Source organism: Lynx canadensis, chromosome B2 (assembly GCF_007474595.2).
Source record: "Lynx canadensis isolate LIC74 chromosome B2, mLynCan4.pri.v2, whole genome shotgun sequence".
In the NCBI taxonomy this organism is placed as follows: domain Eukaryota; kingdom Metazoa; phylum Chordata; class Mammalia; order Carnivora; family Felidae; genus Lynx; species Lynx canadensis.
In genome coordinates this window covers 107,932,051-107,958,231 of record NC_044307.1, presented here as the reverse complement: position 1 = coordinate 107,958,231, position 26,181 = coordinate 107,932,051, and the positions used below count along the sequence as shown (strand labels likewise).

General features: G+C 35.7%; 1 protein-coding gene across 6 annotated transcripts in view; it reads left to right on the top strand.

The window, feature by feature from the left end:
• FAM184A (family with sequence similarity 184 member A) overlaps window positions 1–26,181 on the top strand; it is a 127,588-nt gene that overhangs the window by 68,588 nt on the left and 32,819 nt on the right. For all 6 annotated transcript variants that reach the window (XR_003968948.1, XM_030316246.1, XM_030316243.1 and 3 more), the window contains exons 7-9: window positions 5,533–5,694; window positions 8,757–8,878; window positions 9,547–9,697. Coding sequence is in view for 5 of the 6 variants with exons in the window: in XM_030316246.1 (XP_030172106.1) it covers window positions 5,533–5,694; window positions 8,757–8,878; window positions 9,547–9,697 (435 nt within the window). In the remaining variant the exon portion in view is untranslated. The remainder of the gene's footprint in view (window positions 1–5,532; window positions 5,695–8,756; window positions 8,879–9,546; window positions 9,698–26,181) is intronic.

Below are 26,181 nucleotides of genomic sequence, written 5' to 3'. Positions count from 1 at the left end.
ATTGGTGCAGCCGCTCTGGAAAGCAGTGTGGAGGTTCCTCAGAAAATTAAAAATAGACCTACCCTATGACCCAGCAATAGCACTGCTAGGAATTTACCCAAGGGATACAGGAGTACTGATGCATAGGGGCACTTGTACCCCAATGTTCATAGCAGCACTCTCAACAATAGCCAAATTATGGAAAGAGCCTAAATGTCCATCAACTGATGAATGGATAAAGAAATTGTGGTTTATATACACAATGGAATACTACGTGGCAATGAGAAAAAATGAAATATGGCCTTTTGTAGCAACGTGGATGGAACTGGAGAGTGTGATGCTAACTGAAATAAGCCATACAGAGAAAGACAGATACCATATGGTTCCAAATATTATATTCTTTTTGTATTTTATCTTTTTCATATATCACTTACTAAAAACTGATACTTTGATGGGGGATTTGTTTATTTCTTATATTATTTCAATTTTTGCTTTAAATATTTAAAAGTTTTGTTATGTGCATACAAATATAAAATTTTTTTAGCTACTTAATGAATCATGATTTGTGGTTTAGTCTGTGTTGTTTGATAGTGTGTCACCAGCTTTATTTTGGTTTGTTATGATTGGTATATCTTTTTCCATCTACTGATGGTTACATGTGCCTCTTGCCAACCACATATAGCTGCATTTTATCTAGTCTTAAGTTTGTTTTATTTTATTGTATTTTATTTTACTTTATTTTAAAGTTTATTTATTTTGAGTGAGAGTGCATGTGAGGGAGGGAAAGAAAGAGGGAGAGACAAATTTCCGTGCAGGCTCCACTCAGCACAAAGCCCAACACAGGGATTGATCCCACAACAGCAGGATCATGACCTGAGCCTAAATCAAGAGTCAGATGCCCAACTGACTGAGCCACCCAGGCACACCTGAAATTTGTACCTTTTAAATAGAGATTTTATTCCATTTACATTTATTAGATGGAAAATAGATATATCTATGGAAAGATAGGGGGAAAGAATTAAGGGGTACTTCATAAAGACTGAGAGTGATTGTTTTAGAAAAAAATTAATGAATGTATTATCTTCATAAGATGGATCTTGATACTCTTAGAATTGATAAAACCTAAAAACATAAGTAGGTCAGCTAGGGATTTCAGTGATAAATTCATGAATGCCCAAATCATATGAAGATATATTAAGGGAAGCTAGTGAGTCTAAAATCTCAGGGGGAGGATAATCCTGTTATCCTATCAAATGTTATTTGGGGTCACCTTTGAGGACAAAATACTAGACTGGTCAATAAAATCTGTTACAGTCTTTTTAAATGTTCTGATGTACGTTGTAGATTTTCTTCTGGACATAAGATTTTTAAGCATATACATAGTTCAGTAGTTAGTTACAACAAACATCATTTGGCTTTATTATAAAATGTTGTATCACAGATGATACACTACCTGACACATAAGAGATCAGTATTTGCAAATGAAATATTTGTTGAATGAATAAAACTCATTGAAAACTAAGTCAACTTAGTTTAATAATAATAAATAAGATTATTAGTTTTCTATTGCTGTGTAACAGATTACCAAAAACTTAGTGGCATCACACAGCTCATGTTTATTACCTCATGGTGTTGTGGGTCAGGAGTCCAAGTATGGGTTAGCTGGGTCCTCTGTTCAGGATCTCGCAAGGCTGAAATCAAGGTGATAGCCATACTGCAGTCCCATTTAAGGCACAGGATCCTTTTTTAAGCTTACTGGTTGTTGTCAGAATTCATTTCTTTGTGGCTGTATGACTGAGGTCCCTGTTTCTTGATAGCTGTTGACCAGAAATAGCTCTCTACTTCTAAAAGCCCCCCTCAAGCCCTTGCAACATGACTGCCTCCTCTTATAACATAGCAGTTTACTTGTTCAAGGCTATCAGGAAAACTTTAGTGGCTTTGAATTTCTCTGGTTTCTAAGGGCTCACCCAATTATGTCAGACCCATCTAGAGTAGTATCTTTTTGGATAACCTTAAAGTCAACTACAGTTAAGGATCTTAATTATATCTACAAGATCCCTTTTGCTAAATAACATAATACAATTATGGGAGCAAATCCCATCATATATGCCTAAGTCCCAGGGAAAGTGAGGGTCAGAGAGGGGTCATATTAGAATTCAGCCTACTGAAACACACAAATAACTAATTTCTCTGGCTCCTGTAGTGGCTACACTAGCATTTAGGTAATAGAAGACAAATAGGTTATTTATTGTGATGATTTAGAGAACAGGATTGAGTTTCTAAAGTCTGTTCTGGAATATCCATAATATATTCCTTTCAAAGGCACTGATTGGTACGTGCTAAAGTTTTGAACATTGCTCTTTATGAACTTAAGCAATTTTACAAAAAAAAAAAAAGTAACATGAGGAACGTTTTCAGGATTCCAGATTTTCTAATGGTATTTAATATGTGTATGTGCATTTTAGTATGGTTGCAATCTATATTCACAGTACTTTGTGTACTTGATTTATAAAACTTTTTTACATATAAATATTTGCATTTAATTTTGTCTACATGTTAGTCATTTAAAATATTCATATAGTGTTCCATTATATATCTTTACCATAGTTGCTTAAACATTTTCTTTGTTGAGCATTTAATGTTTTAAATACTTTATTATAAAGATAATTTTAAGGAGTTGCTCCCTCTTAACTTGAGGAGAAAGGATGATCGTGCAAAGGCCATGGCCAGTATGGCAGGATTGCGGTTTCCTAAGGCCAGTTCTTTGTCCTCATCAGTGACCAACCAAGGTGTATTTCAGCCATGAGCCCTGAAAGCCTGAGGAGCCTGGGGTATTAGAGAAGACTTCTCTGAATGCTGTTTATCAGTGTCTTATTTTTACTGGTAATTGGATAAATTATCAGTTCTATTAATACTTTTTATTTTTAAAAATTATTTCCTTTTTGTGTAACCTTGCCCTCAATGAAATTACTGGGTCAGAGTAGGAATAATGTTATACGTCAAGTTATTTATTACTAAATTGCTCTCCAGAAAAGTTGGAACTACAGTCCGGTGACATCAGTAATATTGCATATCTTTTATGATTTGGGAAACATTTATTGACTACATGATATCTTCTAGATGGTAGTGATACTTTGACAAAATGTCAAGGACCTCATAGTTTCAAGTGACTGTTATGAATTGGTGATAAATACAATGTATTTTTAAAGTTCAGAGGAGGGAGTGATTCTCTACCATAAGTGTTCATAAAAACTCTGGAGAATGTAATATTGGAGAATTTTTAAATGTGGTATGGGAGGTGGTCTTTGAAAGGTGGGTGTAAATTTTCCAGCTGTAAGAATGATGAAAGACAGTATGGGTATGAAGATTAGTATAAGTAGGGTCATATTGGTATACAAGCTATAATGCCTTGGTGAACCATAAAAAGTTATTATTTATTTATAATGTTTAATTGTGCAGCATTTTAAGGTTTTTGTCTATTTAAACATATCAATTCTGTCTAATTATATTGTTAGTTTCTTGAATAGATCTTGTCTATTCTTTATGGTAATAACTACAATACTAAGTTTTTTTCTTTTTTCTTTTTCTTTTCTGCAATTTATTTATTTATTTATTTTTGAGACAGAGCATGTGAGCAGGGGACGGGCAGAGAGAGAGGGTGAGAGAGAACCCCAAGCAGGCCCTGCACCATCAGCACAGAGCCCATTGTGGGGCTCCATCTCACGAACTGTGAGATCATGACCTGAGCTGAGACCAAGAGTCAGACGCTTAACTGACTGAGCCACCCAAGCATCCCTATCAGTTTTTTCATGTATTCCATTTGTGCGTGTAACTGTTACTCATTTGAAAATTATCTGGATTGTGAAACAAAATTTTTTTGGCAAGCCAGATCAACACAAAAAGTAAAGATACAAATAAGCTAGATTGATTAGAGAAAGGGGGCATAAATTCAGTGACAGAGAAAATGTTAAAACATGGAATGAATATCATATTCTATTCTTTAGGAAAAAAGATGACTTTGTATAAAATTTTAAATTTCTGAAATGACTGAAAGTAGTTGATTAACTTGACCGAACTAATTATAACCACGAAATAAAGACTCCCAACATGTATCTAGAGAGGCACCAGGCCCAGAGGATTTTAATGGATGAATTTCATTAAAAATTTTAAGAAACAGAGGGGCTCCTGGGTGGCTGGCTCATTTGGTTAAGGATCCAAGTCTTTTTTTTTTTTTTCTTTTAAATTTTTTTGTTTACATTTATTCATTTTTGAGAGACAGAGAGAGTGCAAGTGGGGGAGGGGCATAGAGAGAGGAAAACACAGAATCTGAAGCAGTCTCCAGGCTCTAAACTGTCAGCACAGAGCCTGATGCAGGGCTCAAATCCATGAACCACGAGATCATGACCTGAGCCAAAGTCAGAAGCTTAACTGACTGAACCACCCAGGCACCCCAAGGGTCTGAGTCTTGATTTTGGCTCAGGTCGTGATCTCATGGTTCATGGGATCAAGCCCCTAATTGGGCTCACGCTGCAGCGTGGAGCCTGCTTGGCACTGTCTTTTTTCCTCCCTTTCTGACCCTCCCCCATCTCAAATAAACAAACTTAAAATTTCAAATAAATCTTAACTGTGAAAATATTTCAGAGTACAGAAAAAAATAGAAGCTTCCCAGCTCATTTTATGAAGTTGGTATCCATCACCAGAATTGTCCAGTATATAAACATCTGCGTGGAAAGGGGACAGGAAAAGGGGTGCTGAATTGAGACGAGGTTGAAGGAAAATGTTTATAATTTTCTTTATGGTGTCTGTATTTACAATGAGAAATATTCAGGTGTTATTTTTAAATTAGCAGTTTTCATTTCTGTCGAGTTTTGATCAGCTTGGCCATTTTATAAAAATGAGATTTTTACTTCATAGTGGTTTCCTAGATAATTTAAAGTATTTCATTTATTGATTTTAGTTCTCATAACTCGAGGATATAGATCTTCCTAATCAACAAATAGTCTTATTAACTCCTAATTTCAAGAGTATATATAAATCAACTCTTAACAATTTCAGATATTGTATGGAAACAAAGAAATCACAATTTATTCTAATACACATTTACCAGCTTATCACTATTGACCTAAATCAGTCACTTTATAAATGGTAGGAGAACTGGGTTCAAATGAAGTGTAAGTGATTGAATTTTGAAGAGCAATTTTAAAAGTACTTTTTTATCTAAAAAAAATACTTTTTTCCCCTCTGTCTTTGATGTAATCATCTTGGTTCAGTTCCTTTAATAGAACTGGGAATTCTCTTTGTTAAAACAAGGGCTTTGAATTATCCACCTATTTCCATGGTTGTCACAAAAAAGGGAAATCATAAATATGGAGGTCTTCACAAAAAAAAACAACAGATGAAGTCTATCGTGATTATTTAAGTGCTTCTTCCAAATTCATCAAAAAAGACCCATTCAGTAACACTACCACTAAAGAAAAGACTTTAAGAAAACAAACGTGACTTTTGCTAGTCGATAACAGTGAGGTATATTAAAAGTACTGTATTTACTTGCAGATTGGCCGCCTCCAAGATCTGGTAAGGAAAAGTGAACAAGGTCTTGGCTCTGCAGAAGGACTCATTGCTAGTCTTCAGGACTCCCAGGAAAGACTTCAAAATGAGCTTGATTTGACTAAAGGCAGGCTGAAGGAGACCAAGGATGCTCTATTGAATGTTGAGGTAATTTTATAGTTCTGCTATAAACATTAGCAAGGTAAAAATATAATTTAATTACTCTGCTTAAATTTCTCATAAATAGACATTATATATAGTAAACTAGTTCTGTAGGGCTTTCCTAGCAAAATACTAAAACTAAGTGGCTTAAAACAACAGGAATTTATCCTCTCACCGTCTGGAGGCTGAAAGTCCAAAATCAAGGTGTTCTCAAGACTATTCTTCCTTTTCAACCTAGAAAGCAGGTCTTTCCTCACCTTTGCCAGCTCCTGGTAGCCCCAGGCCTTCCTTGGCTTGTGTCACATTTCAGTTTCCTCCTTGGTGTTCAGTGGCATTCTTCCTGTGTGTCCTTACATATTCTTTTTTTTTTTTTTTTTTTTTTTTTTTTTTTTTTTTTTTTTTTTTTTTTTTTTTTTTTTTTTTTACTTTTTAGAGAGAGAGCGCAAGCAGGGGAAGGGGCAGAGGGAGAGAGAGAGAGAGAGAGAGAGAGAGAGAATCTTAAGCAGGCTCTACACTCAGCATGGAGCCTTACTCAGGGCTCAATCTCACAATCCTGGGATCATGACCTGAGCCAAAATCAAGAGTCAGATGCTCAACCAACTGAGCCACCCAGGCTTCCCCCCTTTTTGCCCCACATCTTCTTCTTATGAGGCTACCCATCACATAGTACTAGGGGCTCATCCTATGACCTCTTAAGGAATTACATCTTCACTGACCCTATTTACAAATAAGGTCACATTCTGAGGTACAGGGGTTGGGATTTCCACATATCTCTTCAGGATCACAATTCAACCCATAACAATCAGGATGCACAATTCTTCTATTGGTAAGCATTCAAACTCTCATAGGTAGCAACTAAACAATGCTCTGTCACCTACAAATTTTGAAAGGCTCTGCTCCCTTCCATTCTCACGGAGCAGAGCAAATATTTAGATTCCCTCAGAAAGTGGAGAAAAGAATCCATAACAACTAAGCGTATAGTTTCCAGAGAGTTCTTACTTTTCCTTCAGAGAGGTGATTTAGAGTGTGGGCTCTGAAGTCAGATTGGCTGGGTGTGATTTCTTGATCCATCGCTTAGTATGTCACTTTGGGCAAGTTACTTATTCTAAGCCTCAATTTACTCATCTGCATATTGCAGGAGGGGGTAATAATACACCTCACACCACTACTGTAATAATTAAATGAGGTAAACCATTTACAGCACAGTGCTTAGTAAATATCAAGCATTCAGGAAACATTGCCTTTTATTAATATTATTTCAAATTTAATTTTTGTAGCTTAGTATTGAAATCCGTTTCATTTCTCTAAGGTCCTTGCTCATATTTACATTGCTCTTCTACTAAGTAGTGGAATATACTAAGTGTTGTAAGCAAAACCTTAGCAACTGTCCATTTTTTTTGTTCTGCTGGACAGTTTTGATTGAGAAAATACAGATACTGCATCACAGTTTACTTCAGCTTTAGGTAAGCTCTTCAACAGCAGGTGTTTTCTCTGGATGTGAGTTTTTTCCCCTCCTCCCTGCTGAGTTTCGGTTGTATATTACATAAATGAACCCATCATAAAATGGATATTGATCCCTGAGTATATGTCCAGTTGTTGGTTGATAACCTGTGAGGGATCCAGACACGGATAAGGCATGACTCTCTGCACTTAGGACGTTTTAGGCCACAGTTGGGAAATAAGGAGTAAGATTCTGATGACAGTGATGATAATATTAGTTTAACATTTGTAAATCTGTAGTTGGGAGTTTATAGTTTCTCCCATTACTCAATCTTGCTGAGCCTGTTTCCTCACCTGTAACCTCCCCATGTTGCTATGAGGATCCCATGAGCTGCTGGATGTGAAAACAGTTGGGGGAAAAAAGCAAGTATTTTCTTTACTTCTGTTCTTACCCCACTAATGTCTGATAAAGTACTTTGCATTCAGTAAAAGAAATACTTCTTAAGTACTTCTACCTCATTTAATGCTGCCTGTGGTGGAAAAAGTAGTAGTTCCTAGAGGCAGAATACTTAGTGAAAAGGACGGTTGGATAAGATGGCCAAACCCAATTTTCGGAATTTACTGCTATAAGCCGGGTCACCAGTGTAGAATGGCAGTTTCAACATTGACTTGCTTCTCTCCCATTAATCTGGACATGCCCCTCAGCAGTGTTACAGCACATGCCATTAGTAAGTGGGTGATCCAGAAAGGGTCACTGTTAGAACAGAAGGAAGCACCATCATCTGTTCCTCTTCTGTGGGAGGCAGAGAGCAGCTCCACTGCTGGCGGGGACTGATGGTTGCCAGTGTCGTCCAAACAGTCTAGCCCTAGGCTCCGGAGAGCCACTTGATTGATGCTAATCTACAGGGCTTTCATATATAGCATATTATGTTTCCATAACACTAAACACATGGATCACTGTTTTGAAGTTACATAATAAAAATAGTAGCCAAAATGTCTTATAGTTATTTTAATCATGTCAGTGAAGTATAATTGTAATGCTTCAGCTTTGGATAAATAGCAGACTTTTGATTATAAATATGAATGAATTTGAAGAACGTATCTATGTAACGTGTACATATATGAAGATAATAGATACCCATGATATGGAAAGTTTAGTTAAGATTATTGGGGTGCCAGGTGGCTCCGTCAGTTAAGCATCGACTCTTGATTTTGGCTCAGGTCATGATCTCATGGTTTGTGAGTATGAGCCCAGCATCAGGCTCTGTGCTCATAGCACTGAGCCTGCTTGGGATTCTGTCTCTCCCTGCCCCTCCCCAGCTCTTTCTCTCAAAGTAGATAAATAAACATTTTTAAAAAGATTATTAATTATGCTAACTTTAAGCTATTTAAAATAATTTGTAAAATTATAAGCCTTGATAAAACATAGTTTGCACAAGGACATTTAAAATATAAAATGTGTGCCACATACTGTCAGAAAATCTTGAGTAATTGTTATAGATGGCACTATCAGTTATTGTGCTGTAAGAATTTAAAAGTGATAATGCAAGCACGCTGCTTATTTGAAATAACCAGCAATAACCTTGCTTTTGAACACTTGTTTTCACTGAAAAATTTTTGTTTTTCAGGGTGAGCTAGAACAAGAAAGACAACAGCATGAAGAAACGCTTGCTGTCATGAAAGAGGAAGAGAAGCTCAGAGTGGACAGAATGGCCCATGACTTGGAAGTAAAATGGACTGAAAACCTTAGGTACATTTCTTACTCTCTGATGTAATCTTATCAGTACAGATGTGCAGGGGCGCCTGGGGTAGCTCAGTCAGTTACGCATCCAACTTCATCTCAGGTCATGATCTCACAGTTCATGAGTTCGAGCCCTCCGTCGGGCTCTGTGCTGACAGCTTGGAGCCTGGGGCCTGCTTCGGATTCTGTGTCTGCCCCCCACCCCTCCCCTGCTTGTGCTTTGTCTCTCTCTCGCTTTCTCTCTCAAAAAAAAAAAAAATACGATGTGCAAAGATGTTTTTCTGTTATATGGCTTACATTGTCTTATTGTTAAAATCATAGGGACAGTATTTTTAATGAATTTTTTCATGATTAGATGCGGAGAAATTGGAACTCTTTTTTTCTGCTTGAATACTTTTTCTCATTTTATTTTCCTGAATGTAAAATACTAACCTCAAGTCAGAAATCTTATTCTAGTACCTGTTCTGCCATTGTTAACTGACAAATCAATGATCATGGGTAAGTTACCAACTTGCTGTATAGTCCTGTAAACCTGACTAAAATCATTAGTAACTCTTATTCTGAGTTGACTTTTGAGGAGGATTAATTAAATATGTAGAAAACCTGCGAACAACTGTATTATAGCTATTGAGAGGAATAATTCTCTTTAAAAAGTAAAAGTATTTGTTTTATTTTAGACAAGAGTGTTCTAAACTTCGTGAAGAGTTAAGACTACAACATGAAGAGGATAAGAAGTCAGCAATGTCTCAACTTTTGCAATTAAAAGAGAGAGAGAAAAATGCAGCCAGGGATTCATGGCAGAAGAAAGTAGAAGATCTCTTAAACCAGGTAATCAGTAGTCTCTACATTATGGAAGTTCATTTTCCTTGACATTCCCTAGCTAGGGAAATATTGTAAAATATTGTTTGTTAATTTCATTGTATTTTGGGTTTTTTTCTATAGGGCAAATTTAAAAATTTTTTAATGTATAAAATCAAGGAGACATATTCGTTAACTTGTGAAATGTTGTGTTAAATAATGTTACATCGGGAGCCCTAAATTCTGAAAAGAATTTACATGTTTTTGGTTTAATATTTGAACTGAACACATCAGGGATTTTTAAATGGGAAGGTTACCCATATTTTGAGAGTATAAAATTTTTTTTTAAGCCATCAGATATCATTTGGGTCCCGGAAGGTAAAATTTATTAAATGCATCCTGATTGCCTAAAACCATACCAGAAGTGAGCAATTTCCTTCTTACTAAAAGGATATTGCCTGTTACGCTTCAAAATGCTATCAACAAAAAGTAGTGATATTCCTAAATCTATCTTCTTATGTCAGGCTCACTTATTTCCATTTTTAACTATAATTAAACGAATGTGCACATTTTCACTCATTTTATACAACTTCTAACTATGAATTCTTAGCATTCTCCTGCAAAGCCAGTTATTAAATAAGACTGACTGCATGAGTCACCAGTTGATAAGCAAGTGCAGAGCTTAGACGAGAAGCAGCTCCATAATTTAGTGCTAGAAATCTACTATTATCTTTCTATTTGTGATCATGATGAATTTCACAAGAAACAGGAAAGGCTTTCTGTAAGATAATTTATTACATAGGTACATACATATAGTATCTTTCAAGAGTTCTTGGGGCCTGCCAATTTGTGTCTGTTCTCTCATAATAATTAGTAATGTTACTTTAAAAAGGGAGTATATACATGAATATTTATGAGTTTTTGTGAATAAATTTGCAACCTTTGAAACTCAGACAAAAATAAGAAGGAAACAGCTCTCACTAGAAGTTGGGCACTATGTTAGCATTGCTTAGGTTACCTTCTGTACACTTATTTTACATTGCTATTTAGAGACCTAGAAGGACAGATTCTGGGTACAGTGGTACTACCCCTCTGTGATGTTCTTTACTTAAAAAGATGCAATTAATTCAAATATATGATAAAAAATAACCCCCCCACTGAAAGTCTGCCTTGTTTTTCAATCACAGAGTATTGACTAATAGACATTTTTTGGCTGGGTTTAGCACTGTAAAGAGGACCTACCACTTCTCCCACCTGTTTTCTATTATTATTTTATTATTCCTATAATCTCTCTTATAATTATCATATTTCATGCATGCTTCTCTGACATTTTTTTCTCCCCTCCCCGCACCCCGATATCTGGTCTGTGTTGTTTATCCCTGAAAGGAAATAATGCTTTGCATATGGTTTTAGTTCTGTGTATCATAAAATAATTTATTACATAATGGCTCCAATTTTTGCCAGCTTTACAGAAAGAATTTTTTTGATCAATTTTCAAAGCAGATTAACCATAAATATCAATATAACCAGGAATTAATTGCCTCCAAAGGTGAAACTGATCTGTGCTGCTCTATGCCATCGGTCCATTTCCAAAATTATAATGTCTTCCCCTCTCCCCCCTTCTAAAATACAAAGGGCATACACATTACCCTAGGTAAAACTGGCAAATGGCTGTTGCAGCTCAGAATCTTCTGTGCCTGAAGAAAGTTAAGAAAACAATTGAACAAAAGATTCTACATTGAAGTGAAAATTGTATTATGCTATCAAAGTTGCACTTTTTCCAGCTATGTGGGAGGACAAAAACTTCTAGCAGGAACAGCAAGTTGTTTTTTTTTCTTTTAAGTTTATTTATTTATTTTGAGAGAGAGAGTGCAGGGGCAGGGCAGGGAGACTGAATCCCAAGCAGGCTCCACCCTGTCAGCACAGAGCTGGACCCAGGGCTCAATCCCATGAAGTGTGAGATCATGACCTAAGCTGAAACCGAGAGTGGTAATGCTTAACGACTGAGCCATCCAGGCGCCCCAGGACCAGCAGGCTTTTTAATGGAACTTTGTTATGGACAAAAGAACCTTTTCCTCCTTCTTGGCCCTTTGGATCTTGTTCTGTTGGTTTTTGGATGGATTCCTAGAGCCTGTGCCCTACACCTGCTCTACGGCTTTCCCCTTGCCTGATCCTACCAAGCCCTGTTCCTCATACTTTCCACCCCCAGCCCTGAGCCCTACAGCCATTTCACTCTGCAGGCCTCACTCATCCCCTTATCCCTAGCACTGCCAGGACCTTTTGCATTTAGGGAAAACAGACCCACCTTGGGGTTTGTGACATTTAAAGAGTAAGAGTGGGGAACAGAATTGGAACAGCCAGACCTTAGGCAGAAACACATATTGTGAAAAGTATCAGAGGATCTGTGTTTTCACATATTTTAACTATTTCTGAGTGAACTGAAAATAAGTCTATCTTTGTGCCTTGGTTTACCTGTATTTCATTTTGCTTAGAGCAAAGAAGAAATCATTTCTTTCCTGTGAACTTAGTCTCTTGAGAGTTAAATTTGATTTAAACTTATCTATCAAGAAACGGGTAAAGAAAGGCCTAAGAATTTCACTTTTCTTCAGATGTTTTTCACTTTATCAAAATTTCTCAAAGCTATTATTTTTATTCTGTGCTGTAATTTCATATTTTTAGTTTTAATATTTCATGGTGTTCTTTTTTCTGTCCAGTGATTACACCTTAGTCCAAAACTAGGTATGCTTCCTGGGCTAATCAGTGTGTACATTTAAATTCCTTTAAAATAAAAGAACTACATTTACTCTTCAACTGTAAAGAAAAGTAATTATGTAGAGTTATCTGTGATCATATTTTTTCTATTTATGATCCTAAAATGTCGTGATATATTTATTTCACCTTGTTTTCAGGGCAGATTTTATTTGGGGTCCAACTTGATGACTTTATATTCCAATTCTCTTATTCAGATCAGTGGACTGAGAAATTTGGGAGAGACATGGACTGTTCAGACATAGAACTGTGGAACTTTGTTGTTTGGGTCCGACTCTCCAGTTTGAACTTCGAGGCCCCAAGGTTATTTAGCTGGTGATAGCCACCATTGTATATGACAAAGTTTTTACCCTCCACATATCTACAGTCTAATAGAGGAAGATTTGTATACAGATACCTACAGTAAAAGTCACTGCAGTGAGTGACTATAAATGGTCTGGAGAGTCTGTACTATAGGAGCAATGATATGCTGGGTCTGGCTCCTACCAGCTCACATAGTTGTGATTGTGTACAGGCCTTCTCAGCTCCATATTCTGGGACATGTTGGTGGCTGGGAGTATTTACACCACAAATATCAGCATGTGCTACATATCAGGGCTTTATTTTTCAGAGAGCCTACATCCTTATCAGCTTACTGCTTGGTGGGAATATGGAGTAGAGAAAGAGTGACATAGCCAAAGTGATTGGGAAAATTTTCATTAAAGAGGTCAGCTTTAGTGTGACTTTCAAATACGGTAAAGGATGAACACAAATATTTTTACTCATTCTATGTTTTATTGAATATACTATTATTTCCCAAGCACAGTGTATAAGGAGTACAGAAAAATGAGGTGTGGACAGCTGGGGAGATAGGTCATTGTGAAAAATTTTGACTTCCAAGCATAGGAGTTCAGAGTTCACTCAGTAAACTATGGGATTCTGTCAAAGGTTTATGGATAGGAGAGTACCATGTTGAAAATTTCATTTTAGGAAGCTTAATGTGGTTGTGATTTTGAAGTGAGGATGAAATGGAGACATCTCAATAATCTACAGTGTCTGAAACAGAACTCTTGAATACACATGATGCACCCAACCATCACCCCTCAACAGAAACCAGACTCCTCCTCCTAGACTGTGCTGTCCATTCACTGCTCAGCCATCTCTGACTCCTCGTGCTGTGCCGCCAATCAATTCATCAGCATTTCCTGCTGCTCTCCCTTCAAAGTACACCTAGGATCTGATCATTTCCCAGCATTCCCTCCCCTACCAGCTAGTCCAGGCCACTTGCAGTTCTCTCCTACACTGCAAATGGAATCTGCACTTGGTCTTCCTGCTGTTTCTCTTGTCTGCCTACATATTATTTCCCAACCAGCCAGAGTGATGCTTTTAAAATGTTAAGTTGGATCATGTTACTCTCTTGCTTCACACTTTCCACCATCAGATTATAATCCACACTTTTACTGTGGCCTGTAGTAGCCTTATGATTTGTCCCCTACCAACATCATCTCCTGCCACTCCTTCCCTTCCTTTTCTGCAGTCCTGCTGGAAGACTTGGAATTCCTGGAACACACACACACACACACCAAGCTTGCTCCATCTCAGGGCCTTTGCACCTGCCTCCACATGGAACCCATTTTCCCTAGATCTTTATGGTTTTCTTTCACTTTGTTCAATTCTCTGCTCAATCTTAACTCTTCAAAAAGATCTTCCTTAGCCACTTTCTCTAAAATAGCATCCTCCATCACTCTGTGTCCTCCTATTCTGCTTTGTGTTTCTTCAAAACACTTATTACTGTATAGCATCATATTATTTACACTGTTAGAATGTAGTTCCATGAGAGCTGGGCCTTTATCTGTGCTATTCACTGTTGCACACCCAGATGCTTAAACTCCCTGGCATATAGCAAGCACTTGATAGTTGTTTGATGTAGTGAACAAAAACAGACACGGCTACTGAAGAGGCATTTGTCAAACGTATGAAGTGCAAATAATTCTACCCATTTAGGACCTGAATTAAGTTTATTTCATTGAGAACACAAGGGAAACTATAAAGAAAAAAATCATGTAATTTGATGGAATACTTTGGTAAAGGAGAAATAAATGTTAAAGTTGACTGAATTTGAAGCCAGAATAATCAAAAGGAAAAGCATCATCTGAGAGAGGGAAGTCATGAGCTCCTTAACTGGGGAGAAGGGGGATGATGAGATGGTCAGTTTGGTTTTAGATGTAGTGATTCTACCATCAGAGGAAATTTTGGAATTCTTCACACTCAATTGGAAAGATCAATGACATGAATGAGAAGTAGAGCATTAAAATAAGTGCTGGGGACACTTGGGTGGCTCAGTCGGTTAAGCATCCGACTTGGCTCATGTCATGATCTTGTGGTTCCTAAGTTTGAGCCCCGCATCGGGCTACATGCTGACAGCATGGAGCCTGGAGCCTACTTTGGATTCTGTGTCTCCCTCTCTCTCTCTGCCCCTCTCCCCTTCACACTCTGTCTCTCTCCCTCTCCCAAAACTAAACATTAAAAAAAAAAATTTTTTTAATATTTCAAAAAAAAAAGTGCTGTTGATCAAGAACAACTGAGAAGCCAGCTTCCTATGGCTGTTGCAGACTGTGTTCTGATATTAATTAATTAATTAATTAATTTGTTAATTTATTTGAGAGAGAGAGCATTAGCTGGAGGGTGGGGGGCAGAGAGAGGTAGAGAGAGAATCCCAAGCAGGCTCCACCTGCCAGCACAGAGCCTGATGCAAGGCTCGAACCCATGAACTATGAGATTATGACCTGAGTCGAAGTTGGACACTTAACACACTAAGCCACCAAGGCACCCTGAAATAATTCTAACCTTTTTAAAAATATGGCTACTGAAAACTTTGTTTTTAATAAGAAAATTTAATTTTTTAACATTTATTTGTTTGTTTTGAGAGAGAGCATGAGAACAAGGGAGGGACAGAGAGAGGGATAGAGGATCCAAGGCAGGCTCCTTGCTGATAGCACAGAGCCCAGTCCAGGGCTTGAACCCACAAACTGTGAGATCATGACCTGAGCTGAAGTCAGATGCTTAACTTACTGAGCCACCCAGGTGCCTCTGGCTACTGAAAACTTTTAAAATTACACACATGGCTCTCAGTTATAATGCTGTTAGACAGCAATGGTCTAGACTATTTAGATCAAAAACTCAAAGTAAATTTGGCTCAGTGCTCATTTTGCTAGCTCCATCTCCTAACTCTTAAATTAAGTTTTACATTAGGAAGGAATTCTCTTTAAAAATTGCATTTCTGCCTACTGAAAAAAAGATTATATTTGCATCAGTTTTTATGTTTTTTAAATTTTTTTAATGTTTATTTTTTAGAGAGAGGGAGAGACAGAGTGCTAGCAGGGGAGGGGCAGAGAGAGAGAGAGAGAGAGAGAGCGACAGAATCCAAAGCAGGCTCTAGGCTCAGTTGTCAGCACAGAGCCCAATGTTGGGCTCAAACTCAAACCACGAGATCATGACCTGAGCCTAAGTCAGACGCTTAACCGACTGAGCCACCCAGGCGCCCCTTATGTTTGTTTTAAAAGAATAACAATACTGCCTTTTAATGGAAGAACAGATACAAGTAGTTTCTGAGGTAGAGATTAGGAAGAGAGCTGGAATAATCATCTCTTCCCAGCTAGCTCAAAGACCTTGACAGAGCCCTGAGCAGTGATAGGACATCAATGAAGCTGACCCTGAAGGTTCTGAACCCTCTCCCTAGAAATTAGGAGAGCAGGAAACTATCTAGAAAAACATCAGAGATCTAGCTTGAGCCCGGGGAGAAGAGATGACTGGAGTAAGGAAAAGGGAAGTCAAAGGAAAAAGCAGAAGACCGAAGTGTAATAAAACATAGAGAAAAGCCACCTAGAATAGAGAGTGAGAATAGCAGGCAGGACCCAATTTTGCTTTCTCAGAAAATGTGCAATGGAATTAAAGTCTACCAAAACCCAGCCAACATCCATTATCTTCCATACTTTTAGTTCCTGGATTCAAAGTTAATATGCAGTCTTTTCCTTCGTAAATATGGAAGCTTGTTCTTCATTTCTCTTCAGTCAAAAAAATTTATGATGTTGGAGCCCCTGGGTGGCTTAGTCAGTTAAGCATCTGACTGGCTCAGGTTATGATCGCATGGTTTGTGAGTTCGAGTCCCACACAGGGTGAGCTCAAGCCCCACCGTGGGTGAACACAAGCCCTGCTTTGGTGAGCCTTGCTTCTCTCTCTCTCTCTGCTCCTCATGGGACTCTGTCTCTCTTTGCCTGTTGCTCACTTGCACCCTCTCTTTCTTTAAAAAAAAATAATAATGACATTATTTTAACTATATTATATCCTCTTTTATCAGACTTAAGTTGTTAGTGTTCTTCATCTTGAGATTTTTTTTCCAAGATAAATAGTACTAAAATGTTTTCTGAATTAATTCACAAATCTAAAAATGTTTCATTTTCTTTTCCCTACCCAAACCTCCCTTTTTAGAAGTTTATCCAGTTCTTAAATTGGTACCTTTAGGAGAAGAGACTGAAGAGATGGAACAATGATGCCTACACCTGGCTTTAAAAAGAGATGCTTAAAATACTGGGTAGTGATTAATGTGTACTAAGCATATATATAAGTTCTGCAAAATACTATAGTAAGACCTTTGATGAAATGCAGAGCAGTTTGTGCCTCTTTCAGAGGTAGCAGGACCCAGAACACATCTGAAAAATACTTATGAACATTGAGATAGCACTGTAGTAACAAATCAACTTAATATATTTCTATTTCATATGACAAGGTACTAAAAAAAAGCATTTTGGATCTGAAAAATTTCAATGGGTATATGATTATACAGTTATTTAAGATAATCTCTGAGGAGAGTGTTAAGAATTATCTAACATTAGCTTGTCTCTAATTGCATTTATTGTGTGCCTGTTATTACTACTTTAGTTTAAATACTGAACAATTGTTCATGAATTTTTCTTCAATTTTTTGCTTTAGGAGAATTATTTTTTTTTTTTTTTTTTGAGAGAGAAAGAGCACGAGCAAGGGAGGGGCAGAGAGAGAGGGAGACACAGAATCTGAAGCAGGCTCCAGGCTCTGAGCTGACAGCACAGAGCCTGATGAGGGGCTCAAACTTGTGAACCACAAAATCATGACCTGAGCCGAAGTTGGATGCTTAACCGACTGAGTCACCCAGGCACCCCTAGGATAATTATTAAAGTTGTGATTTTCACTCTTAAAACTTAAGTTTGTTGGTTGCTTTTCTGTAGATATTAGTAAAACTTGAAATTAATATTAGAAAAGGACTTTACATAATTTGCTTTAAAAAATTACCATATTATATATTAAATATTGAATTTTGGAACATTTCATTAGGCTTTAACGTATTTTACTTGAATTGCAGTGTAAGATCATTGTACCTATTGTTTCAAGGAAATCAAAAATTTGATAAATGACGTTTCTTGTTTTAGTAATGAGAATTTTATTCTGTCGACATTTGATGACATTTTGACATCTGTCAAAAATTTAGTGCTGATAACACCATGTAGTGTGCTAGACCCATAATGGAGTCATAATAATCTCTGCCTTCCCAATGCTTATAATCTAGAAAGGAAGGAAAATAGAAATAACAGTTGGATACATTAACTCATTATAACTGTAGTACACAACATGTGTACCATGGGAACCTAACATAGTCTGGAAACTTGGGGAAGGTTTCTTTGCCTATAGGATCCTTTACCTAAGACCTGGAAGAGAGGCAGGAATCAGGGAAAGAGGAAAAGAACAGCATCCTAAGCAGAAGGGGACATATGTGCAAAGGCCCTCAGGCAGCCCCCAAACACCTTTGCTCTGGAGAGTAGAGAGCCAGGAAGCTGGGGAGGTAAGCAGGGTTGGATCACTTGGGGTCTTGTGATCCCCAAGGCTGGGAGTTTATCTAAAGAGCGATGAGGAGCTGTTGGAAGATTTTAATCAGGAGTATGAAATATTCAAGTATTATAATTTCAAAATTCTGCAGAATGGAGAATAGAATACAGTGGGACAAGTTAGGTGCCATTCAACAAATATCGTTCCCTCTTGTCGGTCTTTGTTTTGATCAATATTTTGAGGAAATAGTATATTCGGTATACTCACTAGTTCATTTCTGTGAGAGGATTCGTTTCGAAGTCTTAGAATCTTTTGGCCTCTGTCAACAGGATTTTTGCATGATTTGGATGTATGTATTTTTTCTAAATAACTTTTTTCTTTTTAACTTTGAAGCTTTCTTTTTACTGCTTATGTTATTATGGGGGAAAGGAAAAGTAAGGTAGAGAGTAGCAAAAACTAAATAATAAAATTCCATATCATTCAGTCTTGAAATAAGCATTCATTGATCCATTTACATTTTGCCACATACCTTTAGGCACTTTGGATACAAACTGTGAATAAGACAGTCATTGTCCTCCAAAAGCCTGTAATTCAGTGGATTTTAATATTTATATACCAATATGTTTACAAATTGCAAACATGTAAAACCTTGTGCTATTTTCTAAATGAATAAACTCAGGTTTAGAATAAATGTGATGATTCCTAAGAGCATAGTTTCTTACATACAAAGCTCTAAATTTCTTATTAAGCACAGCAACTTTTTATTTTGTTTTCTTTCTCACTTATCTGAAAGTCTGATTATATTCATCTTTCAAAAAAAGAAATTCTGAAACACATTCAGTAGGCTTTCGATGTTGAGAAATCAGAGTGCTATCAGTGGAAGAGGATGTCCTGAGGCCCTTTTTACTCATCTCAAAAACTAACAAGAAGCTTAAGTTGTTTTAAAACAAATGGACTATTATATAGGGCATCAGTTTTTATCAACATGGATCTTGCTTATATAGAATGCTTGCTGAGTAACATCTTTGCATACAGACTTTTAGTTCATCCAATATTCTTTCAAGCAGACATTTACTTGGGGAATCTCATCTGTATTATGGCATAAATACCATCTATGTGTCAGTGACTTCCAAAGTTAAATCTCTAGCCTTGGTATCTTCACCTGAACTCAAAATCATTTGATTGGATAATTGGCATCTCAAATTTCACCTGCCTGACTCAGAAATACTGATTCCCAATCTCCGTCTGCCAACCCATCATCTTCATTTCTTGGCACTGCTTGTGGCTCAGAACAGAAACCGAAGAGTCATCCTTGATTTCTCTTTCCTTTATCTCTCATGTAATCTGTCAATCCTATTTATTCCACCTCTAAAACATACCATCAGCTTTTATCTACCCTAGTAAATACTGCGCCAAGCTTCCTATCCAGCGTCCCCAATGTCACTTTTCTTCAGAAGTACTCAAAGCAGTCTTTTATGATGTAATCAGATCTTGTCATTCCCCTCCTTAAAATTCTCTCGAGGCGCTTCATTGAATTAAGGCTCTTATTCTGACTCCTTTATTGTCCTATAAGACCCTAAGACATCTGGCCCCTGAAATATCACCCATCTTTTGTCATCCTCACAAACCTTCCCCCCAGCACACATATCATATACACATGTACATCCAGTCACTCACAACTCACTTCCACCTCAGGCTCTTTGTGCTAGCTAATCCATTTGCCTGAACACACTTTCCCCAGGATCAGTTATCTCATTTTGTGGCTGGCTTTTTCATTGATTTCAAGTTCAAATTTCACTTCTTTCAAAAGATCTTTCCTTACCATCTACCCAATATCACTTCCAGTCATTTCCTATCACAGCAATCTTTTTTTTTTTTTATTGTAGAATACTACAATGTCATCAACTTCTTATTTTTGAATTTGTTTTTTGTATGTTTGTTTTATGGTCTTATTCAACTCTCTATATCACTCTGTACTTAAGATTATTTCCTGGAATTTAATAGTACCCCAATAAAGATTTTTTAGTTGAAAAACTAATCTTACTTCATTTATGTATTAACCAATTAGGGTATTGTGACCCAATAGCACTAGTGTGTTTCCCCATTGCTGCAGCCAAGTCTGTGATGTAAGTCACCCCAGGTCACAGCTCAAGGACCATATCTTTTGGTTTAGATATTTCCATGGCCTGTAACAGTGTGTTGACAGAGGCAGTACCCATGTGAGTTTAGATTCCAAGTGTTCAAATACACTTCTGTTGTACAGAATCTAAAGTCTAGAATTCCTAAGGGAAGACCTGGCATGCCATCTTGATATGTTGTGTTAGCCTAGCTTATCAATTAGTTCAGGAATCCTAAATAACATACATATTTTTGTCTGATGATATCTTAAAGAATGAAAAATCAAATCTACTTCCTAAGTAAATGCCATACATTTTAGCTTAACTTCTAGTACTAGAACATCACTTCTGAGAAATAAAATAAGTAAAACAAACAAGAAAAACAATTAAAAGTCCCTTAGCTTTTTGTAAATTTTGTAAAGTCTGGAGAAGTGTCTTTTTAGTATATAAAGAATATTGAGTATGAGAAAGCATGAAGAAAAATAAAATTAATATGACATGTATATAAAAGAAAAAGTATATATGCATTTACAAAATATATATTATGTATATTATGTATTCTGTATGTAATTTTATGTATTAAATCAATGAGAAACTTTGATCAGTTATGGAATAACTAAATAGAAATTAATCTTTTTTTTCTCAGCTTATTTTTATAACTCTGATATATTTGTATCTTAAACTGTATCTTATATTAGTCTAAATAAATTGTTTACCAAATAAAAACTAGTTTTAGCTTATGACACACCAAGGAATAATCACATTATGAAAGAGAGCATTATTTTCTGTCTGAAAATTTAATTATAGTGTCCAAAGTAGAAAGTATTCCACAGGCACTTATTTAAATTACTAATATAAATTTAAAATACTATTTTGTATTTTTAGAAAGCAAAAAAAAATGAGGCAATTGAAAATGAAATCACATTTTCTCTCATATTTGGGGAAAGAGAGGGTGTGGGTATTTCCAGTTGTTTTATATCACTGAAAATTTCAATGAACTTCTGAAAAATGAACCCAGATCATAAATAATTTTGCCAAATATATCCTAGAAAATAGGACTGAAGAGATATAAAAGCATCTCTTCCTTCTTTCCCCTAAATATAAAATCAGATTATTAGTAAATGTTCACATTTTTAATGATTATCTCATATTTATTTTTGGCCCCCAAATTATATAGTCAATCAAGTTAGTGTTTCAGTTCTCATCTGCTCATTTCTCTTGAGAAGTCTTTCATGAGCTTATATCAGTACTGAGTATAATGCTTTGAAGCATTTTATATTGTAGATTTCTGGGAGGAATTTAGAACAGTAAGATTTCTTCTACGTCCTTCAATAACCATTATCTTTCCAACTGAATTCTGATTTATATGTACTGGCCTTCAGTATTTTGCATAGGTAAGTCTGCCATCCCACAAGCATCAGATACTGTCTTAAGGGACTACAGATAATTTAGATTGTGTGTCTTAATTTTTTTGGAATTCCTTTCCGAAAAACAGTTTTCAACTTATTTTTTCTTGAGCATATTATAACTAATGTTCTGTGTTTTACTCTCCCTTTTATATTCCTCTTTCTTTCACTTAGTTGATTTCTGAATGTTTCCCTTTATTCCTTTGATCTTTTCTTCCTAGCGGCACTCTCTGGGTGAAGCTTTGCATAAATCTATCAACAATGTAAGTGAACGGCACTTACAATTTGTACACAAGGGCATGTTGCACTTTTGATTTTGCATAAATATCATCACTGCTTTACAGCTTTAACTTACAATATAAAAAATACACTTCGGTATTCAATAAGTTATGTTTCGTATATGGGTAACAAAAGCTTCTAACTTTCAGCCATTTGTTTGTGTATGTGCATACCTCTACCACATTGTATGAATAAGCAAATTTTTATTACAAAGCCGAGCAAGATTTTACCTTTCAAACATAGAATTCGTTATTTAAATTACTCTGAAAAATATTTTTGAAAACTGTTAACTACTTGACTGTCAAAACAATGGAAATAAGTGTAAATATATTTTTTCTTTTGGTAAACTAGTTTATTTTTTGAAAAAGTAATATCAATTAACAGGTGTTAGTTGTGAAGGTTCATGAGATTCAGGACATATTTTATATTTTGATGTTGTAATTATGAAAAGATTTAAGTGAAATGAAGTAAGTCCCTTTCCTAGGAATTGCCAAAGCTATTGTTTTTACTTAAATATGCAGAAATTAAGCTTCAAAGTAATATTCCAATATAAACACCTCTTTAAAAAATTTTCATATATAATATGAAAAGAAAAAATGAAATTTATGTTTACCGTTCCCAACATTGTTCTTTGAAAAAAACAGAGCTGAAGATCTTTGAATAATTTTTTGATATCCTAGGCCAGAGGTTCACCAACTTTTTCTATAAAGCGCCAGATGGTAAATACTTTTGGCCTTGTAGGCCCTGCAGTTTTTCTGGTAGCTACTTGACTCTGTTGCTGTTGTAGGATGAAAGTGGCCATAACAATATGTGAACAAATCTGTGTGGCCGTGTTCTAGTAAAACTTAATTTACAACAGGCTGCAGTTTGGCAACTCCTGTCCTAGAGGACTCAAAGCTTGAGTCTAGAGATGTCGTATAAAATTTTGATACTTCTGGAGTGAAACTATTTCCTCATACCTTTCTAAATTATTTCTACTATGCAAGAAAAGACAACTTTATCTACCTTTAAAATTAAACTTTGCCTATGGAAAGAGCCCAAATGTCCATTGATGGATGAATGGATAAAGAAGATGTGGTATATACATACAATGGAGTATTACTCGGCAATCAAAAAGAATGAAATCTTGCCATTTGCAACTACAGGGATGGAACTTGAGAGTATTACGCTAAGCGAAATTAGAGAAAGACAAATATCATATGATTTCATTCATATGAGGACTTTAAGATACAAAAGACATGAACATGAAGGGAAGCAAAAATAATATAAAAACAGGGAGGGGGACAAAACAGAAGAGACTCTTAAATATAGAGAACAAACAGAGGTTTGCTGGAGAGGATGTGGGAGGGGGGATGGGCTAAATGAGTAAGGGGCTTAAGTAATCTACTCCTGAAATCATCATTGCACCATGTGCTAACTAACTTGGATATAAATTGTAAAAAATAAATAAATTATAGAAAGTTAAAAAAATTAAACTTTGCTTTCTACCTAAAACATAATTAGAAATACATGAATACATTGAACATCATTTTTAAAATATATTTTTAAAAATTTTTTTAATGTTTATTTATTTTTGAGAAAGAAAGAGACAGCATGAGCACAGGAGGGGCAGAGACACAGAATCTGAAGCAGGCTCCAGGCTCTGAGCTGTCAGCACAGAGCCCAACACAGGGCTTGAACTCACCAACTGTGAGATCATGATCTGAGCCATAGTCAGATGCTTAACCGACTGAGCTACCTAAGTGCCACTAAAAAATGTATTTAAAAATAAGCAACAAAGATATTTATCCCAATGTTGGTGAAATAAGACTACAGTTAGAAATTCACATATAACCTAGTAAGGATTTGGGCATGATCACTATATTAATCCAGTCTTTTTGACAAATATACTGATTGGGATAGAGATAAGAACCCAAATAAGGTAAGATTATTGTCAGAATTGTACTTCAGAATACTTGTGACAACATAGTCATCTTTACTTAAATAGTTATAAATGGAAAAACCTTAAATTGAAGTTAAATCAATTAGTAACTAGAATGAGAATGCCTTGATTCATCCATATAAAAGGTAAAAGGAGTTGGTGACACAATGAAATCCCCATTAATTGATTCCCTTTGGTAACATCAGTCATTGAGGATCAGCTCTTCTAAGTTGTCCTCATCCAAACAAAACATGACCGTGTCAGTGTTGTTCAGCAGAGTGAGCAACTACCCACCCCCTCCACACATTCTTGCCCAGCCTTCCATGCAAACAGTTGTCTGCTATATACTGTCTTGTTCTAAAAGACAAGTGGTTATTGAGACCTTTGTCCTTTATAAAAGCTGTCTACTTTCTTTCAACTAAGAATGAAAGAGTGATTGGGAACATACTGCAGAAATATCTTAAGGACATTAAGTACGCATTTTTGGGGTTCTTAATTGATAAATTCAGTTTATAGGTTTTCTTAGAAAAATACCAAGAAATTATGAACAATTGAGAATTTTCTCAGAATGGTCATAATTTTCCTAAGCTTAAATTTACTTTTTTAGCTAGACTCTTCAAAAATAGCAAATTAGTGGTTAAAAACAAACAAACAAAAAAAGGAGCTAAAATATTCAGGGACCTTCAAATGTTTTACATGAACATTTATAGAAGTTGTTGATATAGTAATGTTTTCTCTAAGCCTGTGTTAGCAGTTTTTAATGTTGCTTTATATATTTGAAAGTATTGAACTGATATCATATGGTTTAGACTTTCTTATAATTTGTGTTGACTTTTCTTGTCAAAATTGTTAAGTATTTTGGCCTAACATAATTCCATATCCCATGTTGACATCCTATCACATCCAGTACTTCAGATTTGATTCATTTTCTATTTTGAGGGTGTTTTTTCATACACCATTGTGAAGGTACAGAATCCTTGTGAAATTGCCCCTAGGAAGTAGATAAAACTTTCCATTCTCCAGAAAAATGTATCCATATGTTTTTAATTTTAGTCTTTTTGAAAAGTTTACAACACTTTATATTTGAAAATATATCAGCGTTTTAAGTGGTAGAGGTCCGAGGGTAGCAATTTCTATTGGCCTTTAAAACTGTTTGCAAAATATCTCGTAGCTATTAATCAATAGAATATACTATATAATTCATATCCAACTCCTGTGGTAAGAATTTTTTAAATTACTAAAATTCTTTTCTGAAATAAGTCTTCTTTTGGTTTATTTAAAACCAACAAAGCAAAAAGCATTAAAATTTAAAATTATAACACATGTAAATAAACTAATACCACGTAACTAGATACTTTGAATATATAATTTGAACAACCATTCTCATTCATTTATGAGAAATGGCTTTCTATAATTCTGTAATAAAAGTACTGATAAAGATTGCCTATACTGTTTGATGTGAAGTCTATCTTTGTTCTCTTTTATTTTGAATTAATGAAGTTTTATATTAATTATGTATTTTCATAAAATATACTCAGCTGTTTAAGTTACAGCTATACATAAAACATTAGTTCATTTTACATTGCTTTGCTCATTATTTCTGTGTTTTAAAGTGCCATGTAACTGTCACATTGAATAAAGGCTGATAATTTAATGCAGTGCTACTAACTTATTTATAAAATGAGCGAAATAAGTTTTGATGCTGCATTGCATGATAAAGGCTTTCTGCATATAATTCATCTTATGGTATTGAGCATGAATCTAGAGATTTTATATAGCCTTAATATTATTTTGGTGTGCTTTTAAAGTTAAGAATACAGAATATCTAAGTATATTTGAACACTAAATTGCATGATAATGTCTTTTTTGCATATTCTTTATATTTTATTGAATATAGATAACAAAAATTGATCCTTATATCCCAAAATGAAAAATAATACTTTGGAATTTTTTCAAGGTAAACTATATTATTTTGTAAAATATTTAAATGTATTTCATTTAAGCTAGAGAGGTTTGAAAGTGTCCTTAGATTTTTTTTCTTTTATAATTTTTTTTAAAGTTTATTTATTTTTGAGAGCAAGAGAGAGAGGGAGACAGACTTCCAAGCAGGCTCTACACAGCACAGAGCCCAACATGGGTCTCAAACTCGGGCACTGCGAGATCATGACCTGAATCAGAATCAAGAGT